The sequence below is a fragment of the Brachyhypopomus gauderio genome, unplaced genomic scaffold, assembly GCF_052324685.1.
Source record: "Brachyhypopomus gauderio isolate BG-103 unplaced genomic scaffold, BGAUD_0.2 sc98, whole genome shotgun sequence".
In the NCBI taxonomy this organism is placed as follows: domain Eukaryota; kingdom Metazoa; phylum Chordata; class Actinopteri; order Gymnotiformes; family Hypopomidae; genus Brachyhypopomus; species Brachyhypopomus gauderio.
The window spans coordinates 1-27,316 of record NW_027506919.1 but is presented as its reverse complement, the minus strand read 5'-3'; the positions used below and the strand labels follow the sequence as shown (position 1 = coordinate 27,316).

Sequence of the window (27,316 nt, the reverse complement as noted above, 5' to 3'; positions counted from 1 at the left end):
ACGCCGCTCTTGTAGCTGGTAGAGCAGGTCGGGCGCTAGCAACACCAAGGCCGTGGCTTGAACATCAGAGCACGTACCGATCTTGCTGATACGTGAGTTTCTTCTGTATAAGAGCGTTTGGTCAGATGCAGTAACTGTAGCTGCCTGCTGGTAAGGCAGTTCTGAGCGCCCCATTAAAGGTGTTAATGTGGATTATCTTAACTGCCCAATCCAGTATGCAGCTTCCTCCATGATACCAAACTAGAAGGACATAGTTTTCTTTCCCAGCTATAATCCTGTCCAGAGACACACATTATAAATAAAGCAGCTCATTATAACCTCCCATAAACACACCTCTGGGCTGCACATAGCTGACAGACATCTGAAGTGGTCAGCAGAAGTGGTGGGCGTGGCAGTGGGTGTGCCATTGGGCAGTGGTGGTGGGTGTGTCATTGGGCATGGCAGTGGGCGTGTCGTTCCACCCTCTTGGAGGACAGGTACTCGCAGGGTTCTGAAGTGAACGCTGGCAGCGGCTGCCTTTGGTCCACCTGGCCACCTCTTCAGTGTTAAGACCTGAACTACTGTGGTGTTTCTGGTTAGTAAATATCACTCACTTCCTGTGGGCACCAAGAGAGTTGTGGATACTGTTTTGATTATCAAGCACCAGGGTTTCCCTCATATTCTCCTCTTGACCTAAAAATTATCTTAAATTCTCTCTCTCTCTCTCTCGTGTCCTATTTCCTCTCTTCCTGTCTGTGTGTCTCTCTCTGCCCATAGTGAACCCCCGGTCGTGTAAATCAGTGGGGTGCCCTGTATCACAGATGGCAGACAACGCCCCCCCAAAATATGAGCAGTGCAATATTAATAGAAGTGCCATATGCTGTTTAGCCAACACCAGGGAAGAGGAAGGCGCGGGCACAGGGGTCAGGGGTCAAGCAGCATCGGGAGGCGTTGTCTGGTTGCTGTCCTGAAGTGAGCGTTTCCAACTCTTTGTTCGGTGAGGTACCGAGCGGCTGTGTACGGGTGGGTTCTGCGGAGCGGACATAGAGATGTGCTCTCTCCATGCCCCTGGTCCAAACCCTGGTCCTGCCCCTGGCCCCGCCCCTAGTCCCACACACCTCCCTGCAGTTGTTCTTTTGCCCCCAGAGACCCCGGTTGAGCAGGGTAGGGCAAACTGAGAAGGTCACATTTGACCTCTGCTCGTCTGTTGAGGTCCAGGATCAGGGTTTAGCACTTTGTTGAAGATTCTTCTTCAGCACTTTCACGTCACACTTATTTGAGCGATTATTTCACATTACGGTTTTTATCAGACTCATGCGGGCCACAGTGTGATGCAGTGCGCGTGGGAATTCTTGAATTACTTCCAGCCCATTTCTTTCATTGTTAAACAGACTAATTGCCTGTAAAATCTCTGTGTGGTGACATTCTCATGTTTGCTTTGAGTGTTGTTCTATGGAAGCGAAGGTTAGCCCACAGAGATGTATAACACACCCTCAAAGCAGTAAATGGCCTGTGGTTGGTGAGTTCCGCACATGCTCAGTAGCTGTTCCGCCCTGTTGCAGAGGTCTCCTGTGGTTGAGCGTGCGGGCATGGACTACCCTGTGCACCGAGGAGACACCCTGTCCATGGGACTGCACGACAGGTACTGTGCAATGTACGTCTCCTTCTCTACTCTCCTCTTCCTGTTTCATTCACAAGCAGGCTATGCACATACTCACCACACCCTTTTCCCAGACATGGTGTGAGATTACTTGTTCTGGTCTTCCTCTTAGTGTCCCTCACTGTTCTGGCCTTTCAATATATGTTCCTCAGTGTTCTGGTCTTCCTCTAAATGTCCCCCAGTATTCAGGTCTACCTCTAAATGTCCCTCAGTGTTCAGGTCTACCTCTAAATGTCCCTCACTGTTCAGGTCTACCTCTAAATGTTCCTCTGTGTTCAGGTCTTCCTCTAAATGTCCCTCACTGTTCAGGTCTTCCTCTAAATGTTCCTCACTGTTCTGGTCTTCCTCTAGATGTTCCTCTGTGTTCTGGTCTTCCTCTAAATGTTCCCCACTGTTCAGGTCTTCCTCTAAATGTCCCTCACTGTTCTGGTCTTCCTCTAAATGTTCCTCACTGTTCTGGTCTTCCTCTAGATGTCCCTCACTGTTCTGGTCTTCCTCTAGATGTCCCTCACTGTTCAGGTCTTCCTCTAAATGTCCCTCACTGTTCAGGTCTTCCTCTAAATGTTCCTCACTGTTCTGGTCTTCCTCTAGATGTCCCTCACTGTTCAGGTCTTCCTCTAGATGTTCCTCACTGTTCTGGTCTTCCTCTAGATGTCTCTCACTGATTAGCTCTCTGATTTTCTACTTTTGGTTCTGTCATATTTCTCTTGCTGTTCTTTTTTGTTTGTCTGACTGGCTGTCTGACTGCATTTCTGTCTTGCATGCATGCCAGTGCATGAGTGCACTACTGTATCAGACCTATGACCACATGTTGACTGTATGCTTCCAGCCTTAACCAGTCACTGCACAAACTAAAACAACTGCTGTTAGGGTAATACCAAAAGGAGGCTTCTACTACATTTAGATTAATACACTGTAAAATGTGATAAGTTGATCTTACTTAAAAAATTGAGGAAACCGGTTGCACTTAAAAAGTTAAGTAAATATAACTGTTATTTTCAAGTTATGTTTACTTAATGTCTACTACTACTTAAATGTACCAAACAGTTGTATTTACTTAGTTTAGTTGAGTTGTACAGACTAAATAGCATAGTAACGCTAACTTGTCATTTATAAGTGGTGCTACTTATATTACCAAAGTTTATGTAACTTTATAAAAAAAAGTCCTGTTTAGGAAATTTAGGAAACCGATTGCCTTAGAAAAATAAAGTAAGCACAATTAAGAACTGTTAGTCCACAGTATTTCTTTTATTAATTTCTGATATAAAACCAGCATTAAAATGTTACATGCCGGTTTTATCAAAGCATTGTGCAACATTTTTTGAAGAAGCAAGAAAAATTGCTTCTTTTAATGCAGCAATAATAACACCAGCTCAAACAAGCAGTGCATCAATATCGCACGAGATAAAAACTTTTAACTCTTACGAACACCTATATAAGGCACAACCTCACTCACCTCTAAATTCTAGCTACTAGACATGGTAACGGTGCCTTAGATTAACTCAAGTGGCATTCTGGGTAAATGAATGCCCCGCCCCCTACTAAACAACAATAACTTCAGCAGCTAAACTACATAACTAAGACGTTAACACGGCGAATCCTTTCCAAAAACACACTTGAATCTAAAGTGCATTCAAATTATTATATCTACACTGTTAATACTTTAATGGTGACCATCCGTATTTCTGAACGTAAAATTGCTAATCCCAGTTAGCATAAGTTACTTTGCTAATACTTCTGCCAGGCAGGTTAATAACCCAAACTGGAAATAAACATTGCCTCAGTTAAGCTAATCGGTTGGTTCATTAACATGGCAGTCTCATCTCACATTTTAACATAACGTTTACTTAAAAAGTGAAACATGCCCATTAAACGGTACGTTAAATCTCCGCTGCGCTCCGCTGAAAAACGTTTGACTTGCTGATGTCACTGCGCATGCGTGGATCCTGCAACTTGAAGGTTTGCGTTGAGTATACTCACCTGTATTTAGTTTCTGAGGTGTTTCATAAAAAAATAGGACTTTACTAAAATTATATGAGTTAAATCACTAGGTTATTATGAATTAAGTAAAGGTTACTAATGTTTTTTGATTAAGCAATGGTGTTATCTTTTACAGTGTACCATAAGGAGACTTCTACTACAGTTAGGTTAATAACAAAACAAGATTTCTGCTAGTTAGGTTAATAACAAAACAAGATTTCTGCTAGTTAGGTTAACAACAAAATGACACTTCTACTACAGTTAAGATTAATAACAAAACGAGAGTTCTACTACAGTTAGGTTAATAACAAAACGAGAGTTCTACTACAGTTAGGTTAATAACAAAACAAGAGTTCTACTACAGTTAGGTTAGTAACAAAACGAGAGTTCTACTACAGTTAGGTTAGTAACAAAACGCGAGTTCTACTACAGTTAGGTTAGTAACAAAACGCGAGTTCTACTACAGTTAGGTTAGTAACAAAACGAGAGTTCTACTACAGTTAGGTTAGTAACAAAACGCGAGTTCTACTACAGTTAGGTTAGTAACAAAACGAGAGTTCTACTACAGTTAGGTTAGTAACAAAACGAGAGTTCTACTACAGTTAGGTTAGTAACAAAACGAGAGTTCTACTACAGTTAGGTTAGTAACAAAACGAGACTTCTGCTACTGTTAGGTTAATAACAAAACGAGAGTTCTACTACAGTTAGGTTAGTAACAAAACGAGACTTCTGCTACTGTTAGGTTAATAACAAAACGAGAGTTCTACTACAGTTAGGTTAGTAACTAAACGAGACTTCTGCTACTGTTAGGTTAATAACAAAACGAGAGTTCTGCTACAGGTAAGTGTTTGTGTTAGCTTTGAGTGTTCTATGGAAGTGCAGATTAACCCATAGAGATGTATAATACACCCTCAAAGCAGTAAACAGCCATTAAGTGAGGACATTAAGTGCTCATAAGCTAGTCTACAAACCCAATACACACACACACACACACACCATACAGACACCCCCCCCACACACACACACACCATACACACACCCACACAAAAAGGAATCTGCACTCTTCACTTAACTGTTTTAAAGTCTACATGAACTTAGTGAATTAGTTTGAGTCTCTCTGTCTGTTCACCATTTATAAAGCACCACCAGTGACGTTTTACTTTATAGGTTGTTAATATTGAAAACTCAAGGTGTTGCGCTACTGTTGGAAGGCAGACTTCTCCATGGCTGTCTTCAGCCCTCTGTCCCTGGCTCCCTCTCTCGCCCTCTCTCCCGTCTGCGGGGCCAGTGCTGCATTATGATTCGTCTGGAGACTGACTGACTGACTGTGCAGTGACACTCTGAAAACATGGAGAACAGTGCGGAGCTGCTATCGGTGCCGGTCCCCACAGCCGGGTCTGACTGTCTCCGGGTGGAGCGGAGTCGCTCTGCGCGTCTGCGTCCAGCCGGGGAGAGAGGCGCGGGCGTTGACCTCAGCTCGCCGGGGCGGCCCGTGGACAGAACGCCACTCTGAGGCGTGAGGCCTGCTTTAGTGTTCGGAGGGAGAACTTCACTCCCTGGGATTATCGTGAGGCACAATAAAGGTGCTTCTTTGAACACGGCCCGGATGAAATAGAGAAATTGTTTATCATTTACAGTGTCTTGAGATGCACTTGAGTGGGAACAGTGTGCTTGTGTATGGTACTGGGGTGTGTGTGTGTGTTTGTAGTGGTGACTCAGACCCTCGAAGGGGTGTGTGTGTGTGTGTGTTTGTCTTGGATTATTTATATCTGTGCATTAGGCAGCCTTTCTGAATGCCTTCTAGAATGTTCTATGTGAGTGGATTTATCTTAATGGTCAGTAAACTCTTTCTCCCAGAGGTCTACAGAGAGTACACACACACACAGACAAATGGTAATGTGCTGTCTGCGATGGACTGTGAGTGTGTGTGTGTGTGTGTGTGTCCTCTGTTGGTTTGCTGTTGTTTCAGCTGTTCTTTCTTCTTTTAGATCATTCTCTCATTTTCACTCCTCCTTTCCTCTCCCTCTCTCTCTTTTTGAGTACCACGCACAAAGCCTCTAGCCATTGTTCAGATTACTTAAACGCATGTTTAAATCCCTGTGTGTGTGTGTGTGTGTGTGTGTGTGTGTGTGTGTGTGTGTGTGTGTGTGTGTGTGTGTGTGTGTGTGTGTGTGTGTGTGTGTGTGTGTGTGTGTGCGCGCGCACGCTGGCTGTTGCTGTCACTGTCCACATCGTTATTGTCGTGACAAGGCTTTGGTGGTTGTGTGCTAAACCTGTACGTGTTGGGTTGCTAAGCAATTCTTACCGTACTGTATTGTGTGCATCTAACTGAGACGGCGACAGAAAGCTAAAGCAGAATAGAGAACATGCCTGAGGGATAGATGTGGATGTTGGTCTCTCTCTCACTCTCTCTCTCTCTCCCTCATTCTCTCACTCGCTCACATACAAAGTAGCAAAGTAAAGTGCTGGTGGGTCGCTTTTCTCTGAAAGCTGTTTAATACTGGTATCCATCTGTGGCACGCTTGTTTGTATTCGCAGTGCCAGCAGCCAAGAGAGAGGGAGATGGAGGAAGAGAAAGAGAGAGAGAGAGAGAGAGAGAGAGCGAGCAGGGGCAAGGAGAGCTGGAGAGAGGGTGATGGAGTAGACAGAGAGAGAAAGAGAGAGTAAGAGAAAGGTAACTGAACCACCATCAGCCACTTTTTTGGGTTTAATGCCGATTAATTGCAAGACCTTGTACAGTTCTGTTCCTAGATCAGTGTCAAATAGACGGAGGTGAACACTGATTACACTGCTTTAGAGTTCACATATTTCTTTTTCTTCCATTTCTCGATAACTTTTTTTTGTGTGTGTGGGGGAGGTGGTTTGGTTAGAAGCTTAGCTGTTATCTCTTGGGGAGGACAGGGCTGTTGTCAGGGGCAGGAAGCGAGAACAGCACCTGGGGCCTTGCTTTATTATAATCCCAACAAATGTGAACTTTTCCCCAAATCAAAGGTGACTTGCTTACTTCTTGAGGACGCTCGCCTGTTCTAGTGAGAACACTGTTTTTTTTTTACGTCTGAAAAAAATGGGTTGAGAACGTTTGCTCACACCTGCGCTCTCACCCCTTCTCACTCTTTACCTCACACTCTATTCTACAACACACTCCCTGTCTTGCATTCTCTGTTAATCTCTCCAGTTCACATTTCCACACTCTCATTCTTTATCACTCATGTTCTCACTCTCACTTGCTGGCTCACTCACTTTCTCTCTCTCTCTCTCTCTCTCTCTCTCTGCTGTTCCTTTTCTCACTCTGCTGTTCTCTCACTCTCTGCTGTTCACTCATTCTCTGCTGTTCTCTCACTCTTTCTCTCTCTGCTGTTGCCTCTCACTCGCTCTTTCTCTCTCTCTTTTACCTCAGCCAGTCCTGGCTGCAGAATTTGCTTTGAAAATGATAAATGTCTATTACTTGTGGATTTTATTTGAGCTCTGCCAAAAATACTCTGCAAGATAAGTCATCCAACATTGTGTGTGTGTCTGTCTGTCTGTGCATGTGTATGTCCACGTACACACCTTTGAAGGGCTAGACCGTTAAAAAATATTTTTTCAAACACCCATCTTGAATCCTTTGCCTCTTTCTTGTGTGAGTTGCCTGTGCAATACAGCTGGGGGAGATAAGAGTGGAGATGCTGACTTGTGTTTACACCCAGTGCTGGTGGAGTACAGGCCACGCCCACAGCCACGGCCACGCCCACAGCCACACTCTTCAGTTCTGTTCATACCAGTGTCTTTCCTTCTCTCTTTTGTCCTGTGTATGTGGGTAGTCCACCGTCCTGCCTTTGGTTCACAGAGTTTGTCAGCAAATGGTCCGTCTTCCATCTGTCGACGTGTACGACACAGTTCAGCGTTATCGCCCACTCCAACACCCACGTTTGAAACCCACCAGGAGCTTGTTAATGAGTTAAGTTGAATCAGGTGAGATGAGAGCAGGACTGAGGTGCAGGACGGAGGTGCAGGACGGAGGTGCAGGACGGAGGTGCAGGACGGAGGTGCAGGACTGATGTGCAGGACTGAGGTGCAGGACGGAGGTGCGGGACGGAGGAGCGGACGCAGGGGGACGCCCTCAGGGACACTGCTGTCTGCACCCATCTGATTGTCCTCAGTGTTTTATTCGAATGCCTCGCGAGGGGCCGTGGAGAGTGTTGGAGCACAGGGAGAACTTTCCTGGGCCCTTGACCAGATGTCTCCTGAAATCCAGAATCTGGACGACAGTGATACGTCTCCCGTCATCTTACCTTTGATAAGAGCGAGCTGGGAAATAGCATGAAATGATATATGTAACTATATATTGGTATAACCCTTAAACGTGGTTGTCAGTGTTCAGGCGCACGCGATATTGGATCCTTGGTGCTAAGGTTCAGGTTCATTCAAACCCCCACACACCAGACAGAAACCCGCACACACCAGACAGAAACCCTCACACACCAGACAGAAACCCTCACACACCAGACAGAAACCCTCACACACCAGACGGAGCACCCCCACACACCAGACAGAAACCCTCACACACCAGACAGAAACCCTCACACACCAGACAGAAACCCTCACACACCAGACAGAAACCCTCACACACCAGACAGAAACCCTCACACACCAGACAGAGCACCCACACACCAGACAGAAACCCTCACACACCAGACAGAAACCTTCACACACCAGACAGAGCACCCACACACCAGACAGAAACCCTCACACACCAGACAGAAACCCTCACACACCAGACAGAGCACCCACACACCAGACAGAAACCCTCACACACCAGACAGAACACCTCTTCTTCCTGCTGGTGCTTCCGTCCTCCAAGCAGTGTGTCTTATTCACCTCTAATAATAGAGTCCTATGAATAGACACGCACCTCTCCCACACTACACATTTAGCACTTAATTAAAACGGGAATGGGCTGGGTGTGTGTGCGTGCGCACGCGTGTGTGTGTCTGACCGCTCTCAGTGCCTTGTATGTCCAGTAGAGAGTTTAAGCTCTATATTCACCTGTATCCAGTGGATGTAATAGGTACTCCCTTAGACTCTTATAAGGACCTGACTCTAAATAGATCACACACACAAAGAGTACATACTGCCATAAATACATCAGCAGCTCACGTCTCCGCTGCCTGTGGCTGTAGTACGACTGCCTCCGCTCTGTTAGATGGGATTTGCCCACCTGGTTACGCCCCTGCACCACATACACCTCTGTGTTGGTTAATACATTCATTGGTTCATCTGGCCTCATCTGGATCCAGTGCTGAGTAGGAGACGGTACCTTCAGAATGGAGCAGGAATCCTTCTTTAATCACCAGATCTCTCTCGCTTTCACTGTCGCGCTCCCCCCTCCCTCCCTCCCTCTCTCTCTCTCTCTCTCTCTGCTCTTTTTTCCCTTCTTACATCGTGTCGTCTATACGTGTGTGTGTGTGTGTATCTGCGTGGGTTATGCGTGTCTCTGCTTTTGCCTTGAAGCTCCGTTTCGTGTGTGTGAAGTTTTTAAAAATCCTTTGTGACATTCTGACACGAGTTATAATAATCTCTCAATTCCGTGAGGGCGCAGCGGGTAAATCTGACCGATGGGCTTCCCAAATCGGCTCGCGCGAAGGCGTGCAGCGTTAACCCGTGCGTGTGCACGCGGGAAGCAGCCGTCGGCCCGTGTCACGGTGGCGGACCTAATCGTGGGAATGAGTCCTGCTCCCGGTGTGACTTCACCTCCTCTTCTGGAGGAACAGGGACCGCACCAGCCATGAATCCAAGAAGACGAGTGTGTCGGAGTTGATGGGAGAACTCTTTACGATTGAGCTGATCACAATAATCATCATAAGGAGTTTAGTGACTCGCCCTGATGTGTTGGACAGCACAGCAGATACGTTTATTTTATTCGCTAATTCCTAATTGGTTTTAGTCGCGTCAAGTGATCGTGAGTGTTTATCCAGCAAACGTTTGTACTTTTCTCCGCATTCTTAGCTGCATTCAAAACCAGCATCTACACCATTGTGCGCTCTCTCTCTCTCTCTCTCTCTCTCCTCACTCTCTGGCTCTCCCTCTCTCTCTCTCCTCACTCTCTCTCTCTGGCTTTCTCTCTCTCTCCCTCCCTCTCCCCTCTCTCTCTGGCTCTCCCCTCTCTCTCTCTCTCCCTCTCTCTCTCTCTCTCTCTCTCTCTCTCTCCCTCCCTCTCCCCTCTCTCTCTGGCTCTCCCCTCTCTCTCTCTCCCTCTCTCTCTCTCTCTCTCTCTCTCTCTCTCTCTCTCTCTCTCTTCTCCCTCCCCCTCCTCTCCAAACCTCCGTATAACAGCTCGCCACTGCAGTCGGCTTTCCTTCAGTCAAGGTGGCACTATCCTCCATCTCGGCACCGCCTGCTCGGTGTGGATGTCCCCCCTCGTCTCCACCCGCGTCTTCCTCCCCTCATCTCTCCTTTCATCATCGTCATCATCATCATCATCGCTTCCAGGAGCTGCCCTGCGCTTTGGGTGACTGCTAAAACCGGGTCGCCCCACCTCGCTCTCTCTGAAGTCGGCGATCGTTCGCGCTGGTTAACGTTTAGCTCCAGCTGCTAACCGACACGCAAGCCGCCTGCGAGCCGTTCGCCTCTTCCTCCTCCTCCTCTCCCTCCTCCTCCGTCGCCGCTGGCCGAGCTCGGCGCTCCCGTGTCCCTCGCCTCGTTCTCCGCGCCCCGGTCCGGATGTGATGGACGCCCTGGCCGCTCGCCTGTCCCCGGGATCGCGCGTCGCTGTAGCCCGGAGCTGCTGACGGTAAACATGCCTCTGAAATGGAAGAGCGGCTCCCCGGTCAGCTGGAAGTTCCCGGTGGCCGTGCTCAAAACGTCCCGCTCCTCCCCGCTGTCGCCCGCCTACATGTGAGTAGCCCCAACATCTGCGGCACGGTCCAAACGCGCTCGGTTCCGGTGTGTGTTGTGTGTGTGTGTGTGTGTGTGTTAAATTCATACAGCGGCGCTTTTATTTAAATCTCCTCGTCTCTCCCCGTCCTCGTGCTCCACGGGACGCACTCTCGCGCAGGAGGGACGCGCGCGCGCTCAGTCGCCGTGTGTCCCCCGGTTCCGAGCGCGCGGGAGGGGCCGCGCGGCGCACCGGGCTGCCGCAGAGATGCCGAGGGTGCGCGGCGTGTCCGGTCCCGCACCTGCTGTCCGCGGGGGAGCCGCCACTTCACCCGCTCCGCTCTCTCGTTTATAGAACACACTCAAGCAGAATGATTCAGTCGCCATGTCGTCTTCTCCCTGGTCGCCCGTGCGCGCGTGCAGGGAGGAAATGCATTTAATAATAACTAGATTTATTTCTCTCCAGCTCACCATGAGGTCTAACGTGCAATGAAATTAGACGCCAACGTAATTTCGTATTAAGTTTGCACTAATGCTGAGTGTGTTTAATGGGGAACTGGCTAAGACCGACTCTATTAACTGCTTATAAAGCTGCAGTAACTGTAAGATCGACCACAAATCGCGTCTTACACACCGGTTTGGTGGTTTTGAGTCCGTTTGTAGGTCAGACACCGTGTAGGTTGTAGTATGATTTCAACTAATCGCTGACAGGTAAGATCATTTAAAGATCAGTGGGCATCCGAACGTGGGAATCTGCAGTCTCTCCCGACAGGTTCGAGGAGCTCATCAGATTGTAGACGGTCGTGTAGTCCACTCGTGTAGTCATTGAATCACACAGCACAAACAGGGTTCGGGTCATCCTGAGAACCAGGCAGTTACAGAGAGGACGAGAGTACCCTACGGCCTGTCTGTCTCTCTCCCTCCACAACACCTTCCCCCCCTGTCTCTCTGTCTGTCTGTCTCCCTCCCTCCCTCTCCAACCTTGGTCGGTCTGTGTCTTTCTCTTTCTTAGTCTATTTCTCTCTTTCTCTTGCTCATGTGCGTGCACACACACACATACACACCCTTGCTAACTCGTTCCCTTATAGTGTATGTATCTTAGCTGGGGACACACAGCCGTTTTCCATTTGTTTATGGCTTGTATTGTTGTCCTGGCTTGTTGGCAGGTTGTAACATCTGGCCTGTTCTGTTGTATCACGCGCACGCGCGCGCGTGTGTGTGTGTGTGTGTGTGTGTGTGTGTGTGTGTGTGTGTGTGTGTGTGTGTTCGACCCTCACCGCGACACTGCAAAAGTGCTCATAGTGAAAGTAACAGAGTTTTTTTTTACAGGTTTTATTTACCCAGAGTCATAGATAATACACAATTATTCACTCATTATTCAATCAATTCTACAAGGTGCTCAGTAGCAAAATCCTACACATGTGCACTCTCTCTCTCTCTCTCTCTCTCTCTCTCTCTCTCTCTGTCTCACACTCCCTCTGGCTCTTTCTGTGTTTGTGCATGTTGGCATGTACATTGTGTGTGTGTGTGTGCTTTTGTGTGTGTGTGTGTGTCTGCACTTGTGTGTGCTTTTGTGTGTGTGTGTGTGTGTGTGTGTGTGTGTGTGTGTGTGTGCGTGTGTGTGTGTGTGTGTGTGTGTGTGTGTGTGTGTGTGTGTGTGTGTGTTTATTAGGGTTGGGAGGTACTGCCTTTTGTCATACCGTATTCAAATAATCTGGTCTCCAGGGTTAGTATGGGGTGGGGGGGTTAGGATGGGGTGGGGGGTTGGATCCACGTGTATCCACAGTGAGTGCGTAGTGGCTACAGTGTTAGCTGTATTATCTACAGTTAGCGCTGACAGCGTATTCTCCACCAGCTGCCATTGTCATAGTACATCACCTCAGTGTTGGCAGCTGTGTGACCTTCACACGCTCTTTCAAGACGTTTAGACTGTAGTTCTCCCATCGGGTGAAGTGTATGGTCAGTGATGTATGTCCTGTGATGACCACGTGTGATGACCTATGTCCTGTGATCAGCACACGTCTGCTACTCGTGAATAGCTGTCTGCAGCACTGTGTGTTGTACTTCTTGTTGGAATTTGTTACTTGGGTCTTGAATTGCCATTTTTAAAAAATATTTCCTTCCAGGTAGCTCAAACTGGCAATCAAATATCAAAACCGTGTTGAAAAACCATTTCGTTAGCAAGATTTCTTGTAACCACAAATGTACACGTCTTCCATCACGCACTCTCCCTTGTGTGTACATTTAGCGTAAGCGCCTGTTACCGTTTGGTTCTAGTATTTGTGAAACGATTAAGGGTCCTTCACTTTTAGATCTGCATGCGTGTTTTCGAGGCATTTCCGTCGTTGGCTGTGATTGGCCCACTGGTCCCGTGAGGTTTGCTGGTACCGCAGTTCTGCCACAGTGCAGCTGTAACGCTCCTCCTAGAACAAGCGGGCAAAGCTCACCAATCAGGTGCCTCTAAATCTCAGTAAGGCCCGCCCCCTTGTGAACACCCTGAATGTGTTGTTAGTTTACAAGACAGACAGAAATTTTTTTAGAATTTTTAATTCTAAAAAAAAAATTTTTTTTAGAATAAATTTTTAAAAATCCCGTCACTATCTTTTAAGTTACCGCTATCGTTTTCAAATATCGCGGTATACAGAATGATCTTCACACCGCCCATCTCTAGTGTGCTTGTGTACATGCGAGTGCTTGCCTGTGTGTGTAAGGTGGCCAAGATGCTCATAAGTGTGCGAGGTTCAGCTCCTTCCAACCTGCAGTGTGTGAGTTTGAGAAATTATTGACTAGGGCTGCACGATATTGGAAAAATCTGACATTGCGATATTTCGGTTTTCTGCGATATATATTGCGATATTAAACAATGCAGCTTTTCACCAGAGCTGACCAAAAATTGAAGTAAATGACCCAACAAATGAGAAAAGGTAAATGAGACAATGTATGTTTATTACTAAGAAATTCTTATCCTAAGTAAGTGGCTCATATATGAGTGATATATTATAGAAGGAATACAGTAGAAGATTACAGACTTCTACATCGCTGTGTTCATTTGAAACAGCATTAAATCAAGCTTCAAGCTTCAATAGGGAATTAACATGAATGAACCTTTTATTTAACAATGAAGTTATTTTCAAGTTGTAAACAAAATAGCAGCTATACAACATTTCCCTGAGTGGTATACATACATTTTAAAATAAATGTCATGCTGATATAAAATAATATAAATTTAAATAAAGTTATAATAATATCCACATGGCACCTTTGAATCACAAACTAAAGGTTTTAAAATAACGTTTTCAGTGCCAAAGTAAAACAACTGCTGGTGATTGTGTCTAAACAAAGATAAGGTTAACCTTTTGAACACCATCAACCCTTCTAATGTATAAAATAAATCTCTTAATTTAAATGAAACTCAACTGTTGCATACAGTAAAATCTAATAACTAAACATCTGGAGCTGCACTGCTCAAATAAGCTTAGAGGTTTTTGGATAAAAATACCAGTCTATCCACCATTGCAGGCTTGAGACAAGAACGCTGGCAAGTGATGATGTTTCCACTTGCACTAAAAAGCCTCTCTGAGGGAGAGCTTGTAGCAGGAATACAAAGATACTTGCGTGCAAGTTTCGCAAGACGTGGAAAGCTCACTTTGTGTGTTTTCCACCATGCAAGTGGATCCTCTTCTTTGTCAACTGAAGGTGTAAGCAGGTAGTTGTTTAACTCTGCATCCACAGCATCCTTAAGAGTCAGAGAAGAATCACCCATTGCAGCAGTTCCGCTCTGTTTAAAGAAACTTCCCAAGGACTTCTTGGCTTTTTTGCCTGGGATGTGTCAGCAACTTTGGGCTCCACTTCAGTGCTGGAGCTTGAAGTCTCCTGACATTCCAGCATCTCTGATGTCAGTCTGGCCTTGACTTTGGGCTTGTTGTCTGCACTGATGAACTCCATCTTGAACCAAGGGTCCAAAGAAGATGCCATATTTAGCAGCTCCTGAGTAGCTTCATCTTCATATTTCTCGTTGAGGTAGTCCAAAATCTCACTCTTCAGCTTCTTTGTCAGGTCTGTGTCTTCCTCTTGCCTTTGCAGAATTGAAGTGTTAAAGAGATGAAGAACTGGCTTCACATACGACACACTTACATAGTCTTCGCCTGAAAGGGCATCCGTGAAGTCCAGAAGAGGGCCCAGAGTCTTACTTACAGATTCCAGGACGTCTATGTCTTGCCAGGTTGGAATTAGATGCCGTACCTTCTTTTCTGCAGACAGGACCAGTGTTAAAGCCTTCTGCTGCTCTAGTATCCTGCTCATCATCATTTGTCTAGAACCCCATCTTGTTTGGCACTCTGATATGAGGGAATGTGATGGTAGATTCAGTTCCTTCTGAGCTTTTTCAAGAGCAACTCTGGCCTTCCAGCTGTGAGAAAAGTGACACACCAGCTTCTTGCAGACACCTGTAGCACGGTTGATGCGTTCTTCATTTTTGACTGCATTTTCTAGGGGAAAAGACAGCACAACATACTAAGTAATTCTTGGCTTTGAACCAAAATAATAATAATAATATGCACAATAAAATGCTCAACATGTTTTACAGCTCATTAAATTAAGACAACATATTTTCTGCATACTTTTTTACATTTTAAAACAGCTACATATTCATTTTCAAAGAATATGCCTCATGAACTTTATTAGTAATGTGCCCTACAGTTTTTAAATGTGCCCCTATAACGACAAGCAACTGTTACTGTATGCATGTTCACTGAATGTAAGTATACATGTATGTATGTTACATGTTCATTTACCATCAGTTAAATGTTGGTGTAGAACTTCTTAGATTGTCAACACTTAAATGTAAGGTGACCTAACCTTATGAATCACCTATGAATGGAGACATTTATCCTATTACTTTGACACCCACAGTCTGTATCTGAGACAGCCATAAACGGCCAGTTTAGCGTTCGTTAGTAGGTTGGCTAACTTCGCTAATATTAAGTTTAACCGTTATTACACAAAACGTTGTGGTGGCAAACATAAAAAAGTGTTGATGTCGGTAGTTGAGGAGTTAAGTTAAGAACAACCAAATATTTTAGCCACAGTTCAGCCTTGCATGTTATATAATGTTTTATACCTTAACATATTCATGACTTACCAACAGCAAGATGCAGTCTGTGTCCAAAGCACTGCAGCCTGGTCCACTTGTTCAGGGCGGCTGCCTTGACCATATTGGCTGCGTTGTCTGTTGTAATGCAGACTTGACGTCCCTCATCAAGGCTCCAAGCAGCCACTGCTTCTCTCATCCCCGTTGCGATGTTCTCACTTGTATGGTCCTCCGGGAAAAATGTCGTTTGCAAACAGCGGCTTTTCAGTTGGAAATCCTCAGTAATGAAGTGGACGGTCAGACTTATATATGGGTCCGTTGTCCGGCTGGACCACATGTCTGTTGTAGTTGCATAATAATACACTTGCGACAGCTCCGCTTCAACTTGTGCCTTGCACTTCTCGTACATCTGTGGGATGCCAACTTGAGAAAAATATGTGCGTGATGGTAACTCGTACCGCTTATCAAGGGTCCGGATCATTTTTTTAAATCCCTCTTTGGTAACTGTGTTCATTGGTACCATATCTTTCGCGAGGTGAAAAGTTATTGCATCAGTGATTTCTCTCTGTCGCTTGGAACCTCTCTCATATGGTGTGACACTAGCAAATGCATCTAAAACAGTTTTCTGTTTTGGATAGCATCCAGATCTGGCTTTGCACTGGTCATGCAGAGCTTTGTGGTGGCGTTTCAAATGATCAAACAAATTAGTCGTGTTGCCTCGTGTTGTGGCAACAACTGCAAGGCATTGTCGACAAAGACACTGTTTTTGGTCAACGTCATCCTTTCTGTAGCCAAAATAGTTCCATATATCTGACGTTGATTTCCTTTTTGCAATTAAATCCTCTCTTTCTGTATTTTCCCTCTGCTCTCCACTCATTTTGAACGCGAAGTGGGGGAGGGGCCGCTTCAGGTGTTGACTGATAAGAATGACTGGATGCGTCACTGTAGCCGGGTTTCTATCCAAACCATTCGAAAAAATAATGCGCAATTTCCAAGTTTCGGCAGAAAAAATGCGAATTAAGCCTTGTTTCCATTCATTACAGTTATGCGAATAAACTTTAGATCACGTGAGAGGACGCCAAACAATAGTGGTTTTACGTCCATCTGGCAGTTACGCATTTTTGCACGTTGAGGTTTTGAAACATTTTTTTCTTTTTCTTTTCTATACATGGAGAAGTTAAATTCAATTTTTGCTCTCTCCAGAACTGTTTTTGTATGCATTTGCCATCTTTACATCGCGATCATGTACAGAACCACATGACTTGAGGCATGATACGTCATCGTTTATGCGAAAACCCCTTTTCCATCCAGTTTTTCCGAATTTTGGCGATGCAATAGTCTAACTTTTCCACCTCCTCCTAGCGTAAAAATCTTTTTGCGATATTTGGGGCTTTTTTCGAATTTTGGACTTTTTCCATCCAGCTTTTTTCATGCGTATTTTCAAAATGCGCAAAAACTCGGTTACATTGCTTTAAATAACATTGCACGTCCTGCGATGTGACTATCGTGCATGCGTACATCGCGATGACGATGCGGAAACGATCTATCGTGCAGCCCTATTATTGACACAAGATTTGCACTGAGGTTACGATGCTTTAAATAGCGTTTCTGTTGAGCGAGTCTGTTCAGTGTGTGTGGAAGTTCACCTACTCACATCACAGGGAATACCAGATCACAGTAGAAACCTTTGGGAAACTTGTTAAATGCACAAAATAAACTCAAATTCCAGTCTTCGAGTCTTATTTCTGATTCTGAACTGAACTGCAATCATACAAAAGTGGCTGGATGACTGCTGTCCTGTGATGATTTGTAACATCTCTTACACACACACGTCTGACTTGACGACCTCTGCTCTTTTGTCACTTTGATTTCTCACACATGCTGGCACACGTGTGTGTGTGTGTGTGTGTGTGTGTGTGTGTGTGTGTGTGTGCGCATGTGTGTGTCCACTCTCTCATATGTATTACTTCTACAAAAGCATATTCATCATGTAATGGGTTTTTCTCCTCCCCAATCATTAACCTGATGGAAAAGAGAGAAGGCGGGAGGAGGTGTGTTGTTTTGTCTCTCTCTCTCTCACACACACACACACACACACACACACACACACTGGGCTGTTCTGGCATGGTGGTTAATCTTGTTGAAATGGGGGGGGATTCAATTTTCACTTTAGAGTGACTAACAGAGAGAGACATGGGGGAGGGTGTGTGTGTGTGTGTGTGTGTGTGTGTGTGTGTGTGTGCGCACACACATGTCACCTGTGTCTGTGTGAGCATGCGTGCACATCACCTGTGTGTGTGCGTGCGTGCGTGGGTGCACATGTCACCTGTGTGTGAGTCTTTGTGAGAGACAGCTGAAGAGGGTTATATCAGCTGTGTGTGTGTGTGTGTGTGTGTGTGTGTGTGTGTGTGTGTGTGTGTGTGTGTGTGTGTGTGTGTGTGAGAGAGAGAGACAGCTCTAGAGAGGATTATGTAATGAATGGAACAGAGACTGAGGAATGAAGGAGAACACGGAAGAACAAGAGAAACAACAATGAGAGAGAACTGGAGAGGATGAGAGAGAGAGAGAGAGGGGGGGGGTGAGGAGAGTAAATGAGGATGAGAGAGAGAGAGAGAGAGAGAGAGAGGGGGGTGAGGAGAGTAAATGAGGATGAGAGAGAGAGGGGGGGGTGAGGAGAGTAAATGAGGATGAGAGAGAGAGAGAGAGAGAGAGAGAGAGGGGGGGGGTGAGGAGAGTAAATGAGGATGAGAGAGAGAGAGAGAGGGGTGAGGAGAGTAAATGAGGATGAGAGAGAGAGAGAGAGAGAGAGGGGGGGGGGTGAGGAGAGTAAATGAGGATGAGAGAGAGAGAGGGAGAGAGAGAGAGGGGGGGGGGTGAGGAGAGTAAATGAGGATGAGAGAGAGAGAGGGAGAGAGAGAGAGGGGGGGGGGTGAGGAGAGTAAATGAGGATGAGAGAGAGAGAGAGAGAGAGATAGAGAGAGAGGGGGGTGAGGAGAGTAAATGAGGATGAGAGAGAGAGAGAGAGAGAGAGAGGGGTGAGGAGAGTAAATGAGGATGAGAGAGAGAGAGAGAGGGGTGAGGAGAGTAAATGAGGATGAGAGAGAGAGAGAGAGAGAGGGGGGTGAGGAGAGTAAATGAGGATGAGAGAGAGAGAGAGAGGGAGAGAAGTGCAAGGAGATGTAGTGTAATCAACACTATTTTTTTAGCCTGGTAACACAGTTACTGTAAAATCTAAGCAACACACACACACACACACACACACACACACTTTACGGCAGCCAAATTTTCACATAAAAAAAATAATGAAAGCTGCACAGGAAGATAATGAATCTTTGGCCAGCTTTGGCTGTGTGTGTGCTTGTTGTGCTGGGTGTGGAGGTGGTGTGGTGTGGGGTGGAGGTGGTGTGGGGTGGAGGTGGTGTGGGGTGGTGTGGGGTGGAGGTGGTGTGGGGTGGAGGTGGTGTGGTGTGGGGTGGAGGTGGTGTGGTGTGGGGTGGAGGTGGTGTGGTGTGGGGTGGAGGTGGTGTGGGGTGGAGGTGGTGTGGTGTGGGGTGGAGGTGGTGTGGTGTGGGGTGGAGGTGGTGTGGGGTGGAGGTGGTGTGGTGTGGTGTGGGGTGGAGGTGGTGTGGGGTGGAGGTGGTGTGGGGTGGAGGTGGTGTGGGGTGGAGGTGGTGTGGTGTGGAGGTGGTGTGGTGTGGAGGTGGAGGTGGTGTGGGGTGGAGGTGGAGGTGGTGTGGGGTGGAGGTGGAGGTGGTGTGGGGTGGAGGTGGTGGTGGGGTGGGGTGGTGTGGGGTGGAGGTGGTGTGGGGTGGTGTGGGGTGGTGTGGGGTGGAGGTGGTGTGGGGTGGGGTGGGCGTGGAGCTGCTCCACCATCAGCCGGTTGCATCCACAGCACAAACTGTCCAGGACACTGCGGGACAGTCCTGCATTTCTAATGTTAGACGGGACAAAAACATTTTTGCATGATCTTTTGATGACCAATCCAATTAGTGGAATTAGTGCGGTGTTTAGCACAGGGGTTTGCTGAGCATTGCTGGGTTCCTGCTGTAGGAGTGGTGTTGTTGGGGATGGTGTGTGTGTGTGTGTGTGTGTGTGTGTGTGTGTGTGTGTGTGTGTGTGTGTGTGTGTGTGTGTGTGTGTGTGTGTGTGTGGCGCAGCGAAGCCACATCCGAGGTCGTCGCCTCCACCGTGGTTTGTGGTCGGAAACGGTTGTCAAGGGAGAGGGGGTGTGAACGGCAGCAGGTGTGTGGCACGTCTGAGGGCTGAACACACACACACACACACGCTCCGGTGCTGACAGTGTGCATGGGGTCCACTGCGTGGTTAAAACAGATGTTGATGACATTACGCCGTGTCATTGGTCAGTGACGCTACTCGGCTGATGAAGCATCATCAGTGCTGGTCCAGCTCAGCCTGGAGTGCCTCTGGTTCTGCTGAAGCCCTGGCGTGCGGCCGGGGTGGTGCGGAGACGGGACTCCCCGGGGTGGTGCGGAGACGGGACTCCCCGTGCTGGCGTGATGCGGCGTGTGTGTGTGGAGGAGCTACGCTGGTTCACTCTCACACACTCACAGGCCCGGAGGCAGTGCTGTGTGTGTGTGTGTGTGGAGGCAGTGCTGCGTGTGTGTGTGTGTGTGGAGGCAGTGCTGCGTGTGTGTGTGTGTGTGGAGGCAGTGCTGCGTGTGTGTGTGTGTGTGGAGGCAGTGCTGCGTGCTCCAGGAGTTTATAGATTGATGATTCAGCCAAGTGCTCATAACAACAAAATACCAATCCGCTTTCATCACATCTAGATCAGTGATGAATACACACACACACACACACACACACACACACACACACACACACACACACACACAGTGATGCATTCACATCCACTTACAGTCTCCAGGTGTGTGATTCCCTTGTGGGCTACAGTCAGTGCAGAGACTGTCAGGGTGGCACCATTCACAATGGCACACGTCTCTCATGCCAGATATCGTTATAGTGGTGTATTCTTCCAGAGGCTGAGGCTGAGGTCTCCGTCACAAGCGTCCTCCCACGGCACTCCCGTCCTCCTGCGTCACACGTGCCCTCCTGCGTCACACGTGCCCTCCTGCGTCACACGTGCCCTCCTGCATCACACGTGCCCTCCTGCGTCACACGCGCCCTCCTGCGTCACTCCCGTCCTCCTGCGTCACTCCCGTCCTCCTGCGTCACACGCGCCCTCCTGCGTCACTCCCGTCCTCTTGCGTCACTCCCGTCCTCCTGCGTCACACGCGCCCTCCTGCGTCACTCCCGTCCTCCTGCGTCACACGCGCCCTCCTGCGTCACACGCGCCCTCCTGCGTCACTCCCGTCCTCCTGCGTCACTCCCGTCCTCCTGCGTCACTCCCTTCCTCCTGCGTCACACGCGCCCTCCTGCGTCACTCCCTTCCTCCTGCGTCACTCCCGTCCTCCTGCGTCACACGTGCCCTCCTGTGTCACACGCGCCCTCCTGCGTCACTCCCGTCCTCCTGCGTCACTCCCGTCCTCCTGCGTCACTCCCGTCCTCCTGCGTCACACGCGCCCTCCTGCGTCACTCCCGTCCTCCTGCGTCACTCCCGTCCTCCTGCGTCACACGCGCCCTCCTGCGTCACTCCCGTCCTCCTGCGTCACTCCCGTCCTCCTGCGTCACTCCCGTCCTCCTGCGTCACACGCGCCCTCCTGCGTCACTCCCGTCCTCCTGCGTCACACGCGCCCTCCTGCGTCACTCCCGTCCTCCTGCGTCACACGCGCCCTCCTGCATCACTCCCGTCCTCCTGCGTCACTCCCGTCCTCCTGCATCACTCCCGTCCTCCTGCGTCACTCCCGTCCTCCTGCGTCACTCCCTTCCTCCTGCGTCACTCCCTTCCTCCTGCGTCACACGCGCCCTCCTGCGTCACACGCGCCCTCCTGCGTCACATGCGCCCTCCTGCGTCACATGCGCCCTCCTGCGTCACTCCCGTCCTCCTGCGTCACTCCCGTCCTCCTGCGTCACGCCTGACCGTGTCTGTGTCGGTGTGTGAGCGGTGTCGGTGTGTGAGCGGTGTCGGTGTGTGAGCGGTGTCGGTGTGAGAGGTGTCTGTGTGTGAGCGTGGTGTCGGTGTCTGTGTGAGCGTGGTGTCGGTGTCTGTGTGAGCGTGGTGTTGGTGTCTGTGTGAGCGTGGTGTCGGTGTCTGTGTGAGCGTGGTGTCTGTGTGAGCGTGGTGTCTGTGTGAGCGTGGTGTCTGTGTGAGCGTGGTGTCTGTGTGAGCGTGGTGTCGGTGTGTGAGCGTGGTGTCTGTGTGTGAGCGGTGTCTGTGTGTGAGCGGTGTGTCTGTGTGTGAGCGGTGTGTCTGTGTGTGAGCGGTGTGTCTGTGTGTGAGCGGTGTGTCTGTGTCTGTGTGAGCGTGGTGTCGGTGTGTGAGCGTGGTGTCGGTGTGTGAGTGTGGTGTCGGTGTGTGAGCGTGGTGTCGGTGTGTGAGTGCGGTGTCTGTGTCAGTGTGAGAGTTCTCCTCAGTCCTGGCCCAATCCAGGATTTAGTTTCTTTATCCTGACTGACACAGTGCTGTGTGATTTTTAGTTTAATTCAAATGAATGTTTTAACATGTATGAAAAATGTATATATATATATATATATATATATATATATATATATATATATATATATATATATATATATATATATATATATATATATATATAAATGTTCACTTGCCTGAATGTAGAAATTAGGATTTTTGCTCATCTAAAATCTGTACTTTCATTATGTAAAAATTGTAATTGCAAATCATTCATGAATTTAAAATATTGAGATGTATTCTTTTTGATGTATCAAACAGCCCTAGACTGAAAAACTGAAGACTAGACTTATTATTTGATACTCATGATGAAATTTAAACGTTGGTCAGCATTAAAGTGCTTTTTTTATGGAGAGAAATGAAATGTAATTTGCAGTCTCCCAGTGTTGTTTTAAGTGAGGCCATCAGGTTTGAAGCCAAAACAGATGTCACTAGAATTATGGCCAGAGGGCTTATGGGTATTTTACGCTGTGCTGATCGTATGGCCTGTGCTACTTAATGATGGCTGGAGCGGCCTTGAACGCGGGGTTGCTGACCGTGGTGAGAACGCTTGCACGAGGGAGAATCGGTGAACGTGCACTTTTGTCAGATGGCCGGGTTTGGGACGGCCGTGAGTGGGGACGAGGAGTGTTTATGGAAACTTCACGCAGAGCCCCGGGGACACGTGAAGGGTTCTTGAGTTTGGAGCTAGAGCAAGGGAGGCAGACCTGCTGTGATGAGTGCTGTGGGTAGTGTTCTGTCTCTCTCTCTCTCTCTCTCTCTCTCTCTCTCTCTCTCTCTCATTCATTAACTCACTGACTAACTCTCACTTAAAGCCCCGGGGAGCCTAAATCTGTTTTCATTCTAATTAGGTTAATCCTGCTCTTCTAGTCAGTGTATGCGTGCGTCTGTCCTACGAATACACGTCCAAAGATCCGTAACTGACCAGCTCTGTGTCACCAGCAGTTCTCCCCACGTGTAAAACCGGGGATGGAGCTCACGTGACCTTTACGTGACCTTCACGCTGTCATTTGTACGTAGCGTGGGGCGAGGGGTAAGCCACCCTGCCCGTGTGTGAGCCCCCGAGAGTCAGACCCGTGCCCGCTGACGTGTCCCTCCACCGCCTGCCTGTTCTCCACTGTGATCTGTGATGTAGGCTAGTGCCCTCCAAGTCTGTGACTGCAGCCTGTCAATCATACAGGCTCATTCGAGTATTAGACCACACCCTCTTCTCAGTAAGCCCGTTTGATTCATTTGAGTTTTCCTGAATTATTGTACATTAAATATGACATTCAAGTTTATTATGCCAAGAATTTCAGTTATTTACACTTGGTCTGTGTTTCTCTCTAAATTGTCTCCTCTTTCATTGGTTCAGGGTGATTGCAAAGAGCCAGTGGCCAGTCTCAGCACTGTGAGTGGGTGAAGGTGAAGGGGAGTGGTCTGGCGTAAGGGGGAGTGGTCTGATATAAGGGGGAGTGGTCTGGCATAAGGGGGAGTGGTCTGATATAAGGGGGGGTGTTCTTGTGTGGTCAGCACCTAGAGTCGTGATATCAGCATAACACACAACATCATGATCCACACAACACAATTTGCATATGGTAAAGGGTCTGCCTTTGTGAGTAATACTGTGTGTGTGTGTGTGTGTGTGGTCTCATCATTAAGTGGACTGCAGGTACTGAGAAAGAGAACAGCTGTTCACCCCCCCCCACACACACACACACACACACACACACACAAACACACACACATGTGAGTGTATGAGGGGAAAGCACATGCTTGTGTGTTGTTTAAGTATGTTTGTGCGCATGTGTGTTGACATGTATGCACTTGTGTGTATAAGCCCATGTGGTTGATCTTAATTAAGAGGTGTGGAAATGGTCCAAGAGACTTGAAAAGGTGTGTGTGTAGGGGTGTGTGTGTGTAGGGGTGTGTGTGTAGGTGTGTGTGTGTGTGTGTGTGTGTGTGTGTGTGTGTGTGTGTAGGTGGGTGGATGGGTGTCTGTGTGTGTAGGTGTGTGTGTGTGTGCGTGCGTGTGTGTAAGTGGGTGGATGGGTGTGTGTGTTTGCTGGGTTTGTGATTGTGTGTGTGTGTGTGTTGGGTTTGTGTGTGGGTGGATGGGTAAGTGTGTGTGTGTGTGTGTGTGTGTGTGTGTTTGCAGGGTTTGTGATTGTGTGTTTACTGGGTTAGATTGTGTGTATGTGTGTGTGTGTGTTGGGTTTGTGTGTGTGTGTGTGTGTGTGTGTGTTGGGTTTGTGTGTGGATGGGTGTGTGTGTGTGTGTGTGTGTGTGTGTGTGTGTGTTTTGCTGGGTTTGTGATTGTGTGTTTACTGGGTTAGATTGTTTGTGTGTGGGTGTGTGTGTGTGTATGTGTGTGTGTTGGGTTTGTGTGTGGGTGGATGGGTAAGTGTGTGTGTGTGTGTGTGTGTGAACAGCTGTTCTCTTTCTCAGTACCTGCAGTCCACCTAATGATGAGACATGGGTGAGTGTCCCATAATGATGAATTATTAAAGGAATATGTTATGCTAATGTGGGTAAGGAGGGCGGGGACAGAGGACAGAAATAAGAGGGACGGAGATCTTGTAACGTCCTCCCTCACTTCTAGAACACTTCCTCCTCCCTTCTTCTCTCTCTCTCTCATAAAAGCCACAGAGGCTGGATCCAGTCTTTTGTGATGTCATGGTTTCATCTAGGCGCTGTGAGACCTGCCCCTCACCTATGTGCCCACATGCATCTAGTGGACATGCATCTAGCTTTCTGATTGGTTGGAGCACTTGATTGACGGTTCAGAGCAGAGCGTCTCTGCTGTGGACCTCTCTCTCATTGGGGGGGGTGAGACCTTTCTCTCATGGGGGGGTGAGACACCTCTCTCATGGAGGGCGAGACCTTTCTCATGGGGGGCGAGACCTAGGGGTGGGCGATATGGGAAAAAATCTTATCACAATTTTGATTATTTGACACAATCTTCCATCCAAAAAAAAATTGGGGGCTACAAAGCTTTCTTTCTAAACAGATTTTAATGAATGATATTGCAATTTTCCATGTGCAGACAGTGTAAACAAAAAATATAAACAACACACGTGACACTGATAAAGTGCAATATTGCACTAAATATACAATATTTCCCAGCACGTTAAACTTTAATTAAGTTAAATATTTATACATCTAGTCGAAATGATTCGAAATAATTCGCTTTTTTATCACATTATTTAATGGTTGTTTATTTCAAAATGTTTATTTCATATATCAAAATGCCCAATCTTAACGTCTTCACGTTCTCTCATTTTTCGTCCTGGAATTTCGTCCTGGAAAATTGTTAACCTAATACAAGAGAACTGTTCAGTCAGACCGATATTTGTTGTGAAACGAAGTAGTTACAATTTCAAGCATTTTCAAGTACTTTAGCCTACATTCCAGCACTTTTCAAACCTGGAACACGAAGCAACATTAAAATTCGTCAGATAAATGTTCATTCCCCTGTTTTTGAGGGGTGTTTCTTTATACTACCACATATTGTTTCGGACAACACTGCAAAGAATGTGACGCGGCAAGTATAAACGCTTCCGCCGTTTGCGCGAGGTGTGCGGAGTTGCGCGCTACGGTCACTCGCGAAGGTATAAACCACCGAGGCCGCAGCTTGTGAGGCGGCTGCCCCCGCTGCCCGCATTGTTTCACTTTCGGCATATTCCTTGGGATGTCTACGTCTCAAGTGATTGATTAAATTTGTTGCACACCTTACATATCGCTGAAGTTTGGTCTTGGTCAGTGGAAGAAAATCTGAACCAATTCCAGATTACAGAGGTAAATTTCCTCTTCTTTACCAGCTCCATCGTTGTCCACTTTTAGTTTTTACAAACACAACATGGAGGCGTGGAAGACGCACAGTTCGCTGTGATTGGTCAGTCCTACGCCCTATGTCTGCCACATCGGTGGCAACCAGTATTTTAAAAAGTCATTGCGCTGATTGGCAAAGGCGATCTATACGATTTCTGTAATTTGGTAGATTGCCTGCGATTCTCCACTCGACCTCGCCATTCACGATTTTATATCGTTAGATCGCACACCCCTAGCGAGACCTCTCTCTCATGGGGGGCGAGACCTCTCTCTCATGGGGGGCGTGACCTCTCTCTCATGGGGGGCGTGACCTCTCTCTCATGGGGGGCGAGACCTCTCTCTCATGGGGGGCGTGACCTCTCTCTCATGGGGGGCGAGACCTCTCTCTCATGGGGGGCGAGACCTCTCTCTCATGGGGGCGTGACCTCTCTCTCATGGGGGGCGTGACCTCTCTCTCATGGGGGGCGAGACCTCTCTCTCATGGGGGGCGAGACCTCTCTCTCATGGGGGGCGAGACCTCTCTCTCATGGAGGGCGAGACCTCTCTCTCTCATGGGGGGTGAGCTGTGTGCATCCTGGCATGGTTTGTTTGGTTTGCCAACACGGATTAAGGTTTTAGTGTTCTGCATGAGCTCTTGTCTATACCTGTGTGTGTGTGTGTGTGTGTGTGGTGTGTGTGTGTGTGTGTGTGTGTGTGTGTGTGTGTGTGTGTGTGTGTGTGTGTGTGTGTGTGTGTGTGTGTGCGAGCTCTTCTCTGCATGTGTGTGTGTGTGCCTGTAAGCAGAAGTGTGTGTGTGTGTTTAGTGATTTCTATCTCACATTGTTTCTGGCAGTCATCAGTTCTCCTTGGTGGTGTGGACCACCCACTCTTAACACCTCCATCATATCACCTGACTAATGCACCAATCAGATCCCTGCACTGAATCATGTGATCATGACTTTGCCCACCCACAGACTTCACTCCTGTTGCCATAGGGACCCCTTGGCATCTCATGTATGGTTACATTCCATTTCCCTAATGCAGACTCTTTCCCCTCGCCCCCTGCCCCCTTGAGACTCTGTCTGTTTGATCAAGCGCAGTAGAATCCTGTCCAGTCAGGAAACAGGGAGGCTTGCTCTGAGCATCCAGGTACATTCTGGGCCATGACCTAAGCCAAAGACAGGAAGTGTTTTGCCACACTCGCTCCAAACCCAAGATGGCTGCTTGGTTCTCCACGCTGGCAGGCCCTGAGCATGCTGGGAGTCTGAGCCTTAGACCGTTCACATGTCCTCAGTGCAGCTGTGATGAGATGTTCAAAGGTCTTTTGTGTTTGGGTGGCGTGATCCTCATTTAGCAAAATGGTGCAGTACCTTGATTTCCCCATAATGTGTAGAGCCAGAGGGGGACATGGGTG

General features: G+C 47.8%; 1 protein-coding gene across 1 annotated transcript; it reads right to left on the bottom strand.

Annotated features, from left to right (window-relative positions):
• Positions 1-1,747: 1,747 nt before the first annotated feature.
• Positions 1,748-17,020, bottom strand: LOC143496643 (E3 SUMO-protein ligase ZBED1-like). The gene is made up of 4 exons (XM_076992826.1): positions 15,612-17,020; positions 14,291-14,958; positions 10,195-10,486; positions 1,748-2,286 (listed from the first exon to the last, which is right to left on the bottom strand). Exons 1-4 carry the CDS (start codon positions 16,435-16,437, stop codon positions 1,748-1,750), a joined length of 2,325 nt encoding a protein of 774 aa, XP_076848941.1. The 5' UTR covers positions 16,438-17,020.
• Positions 17,021-27,316: the final 10,296 nt, after the last annotated feature.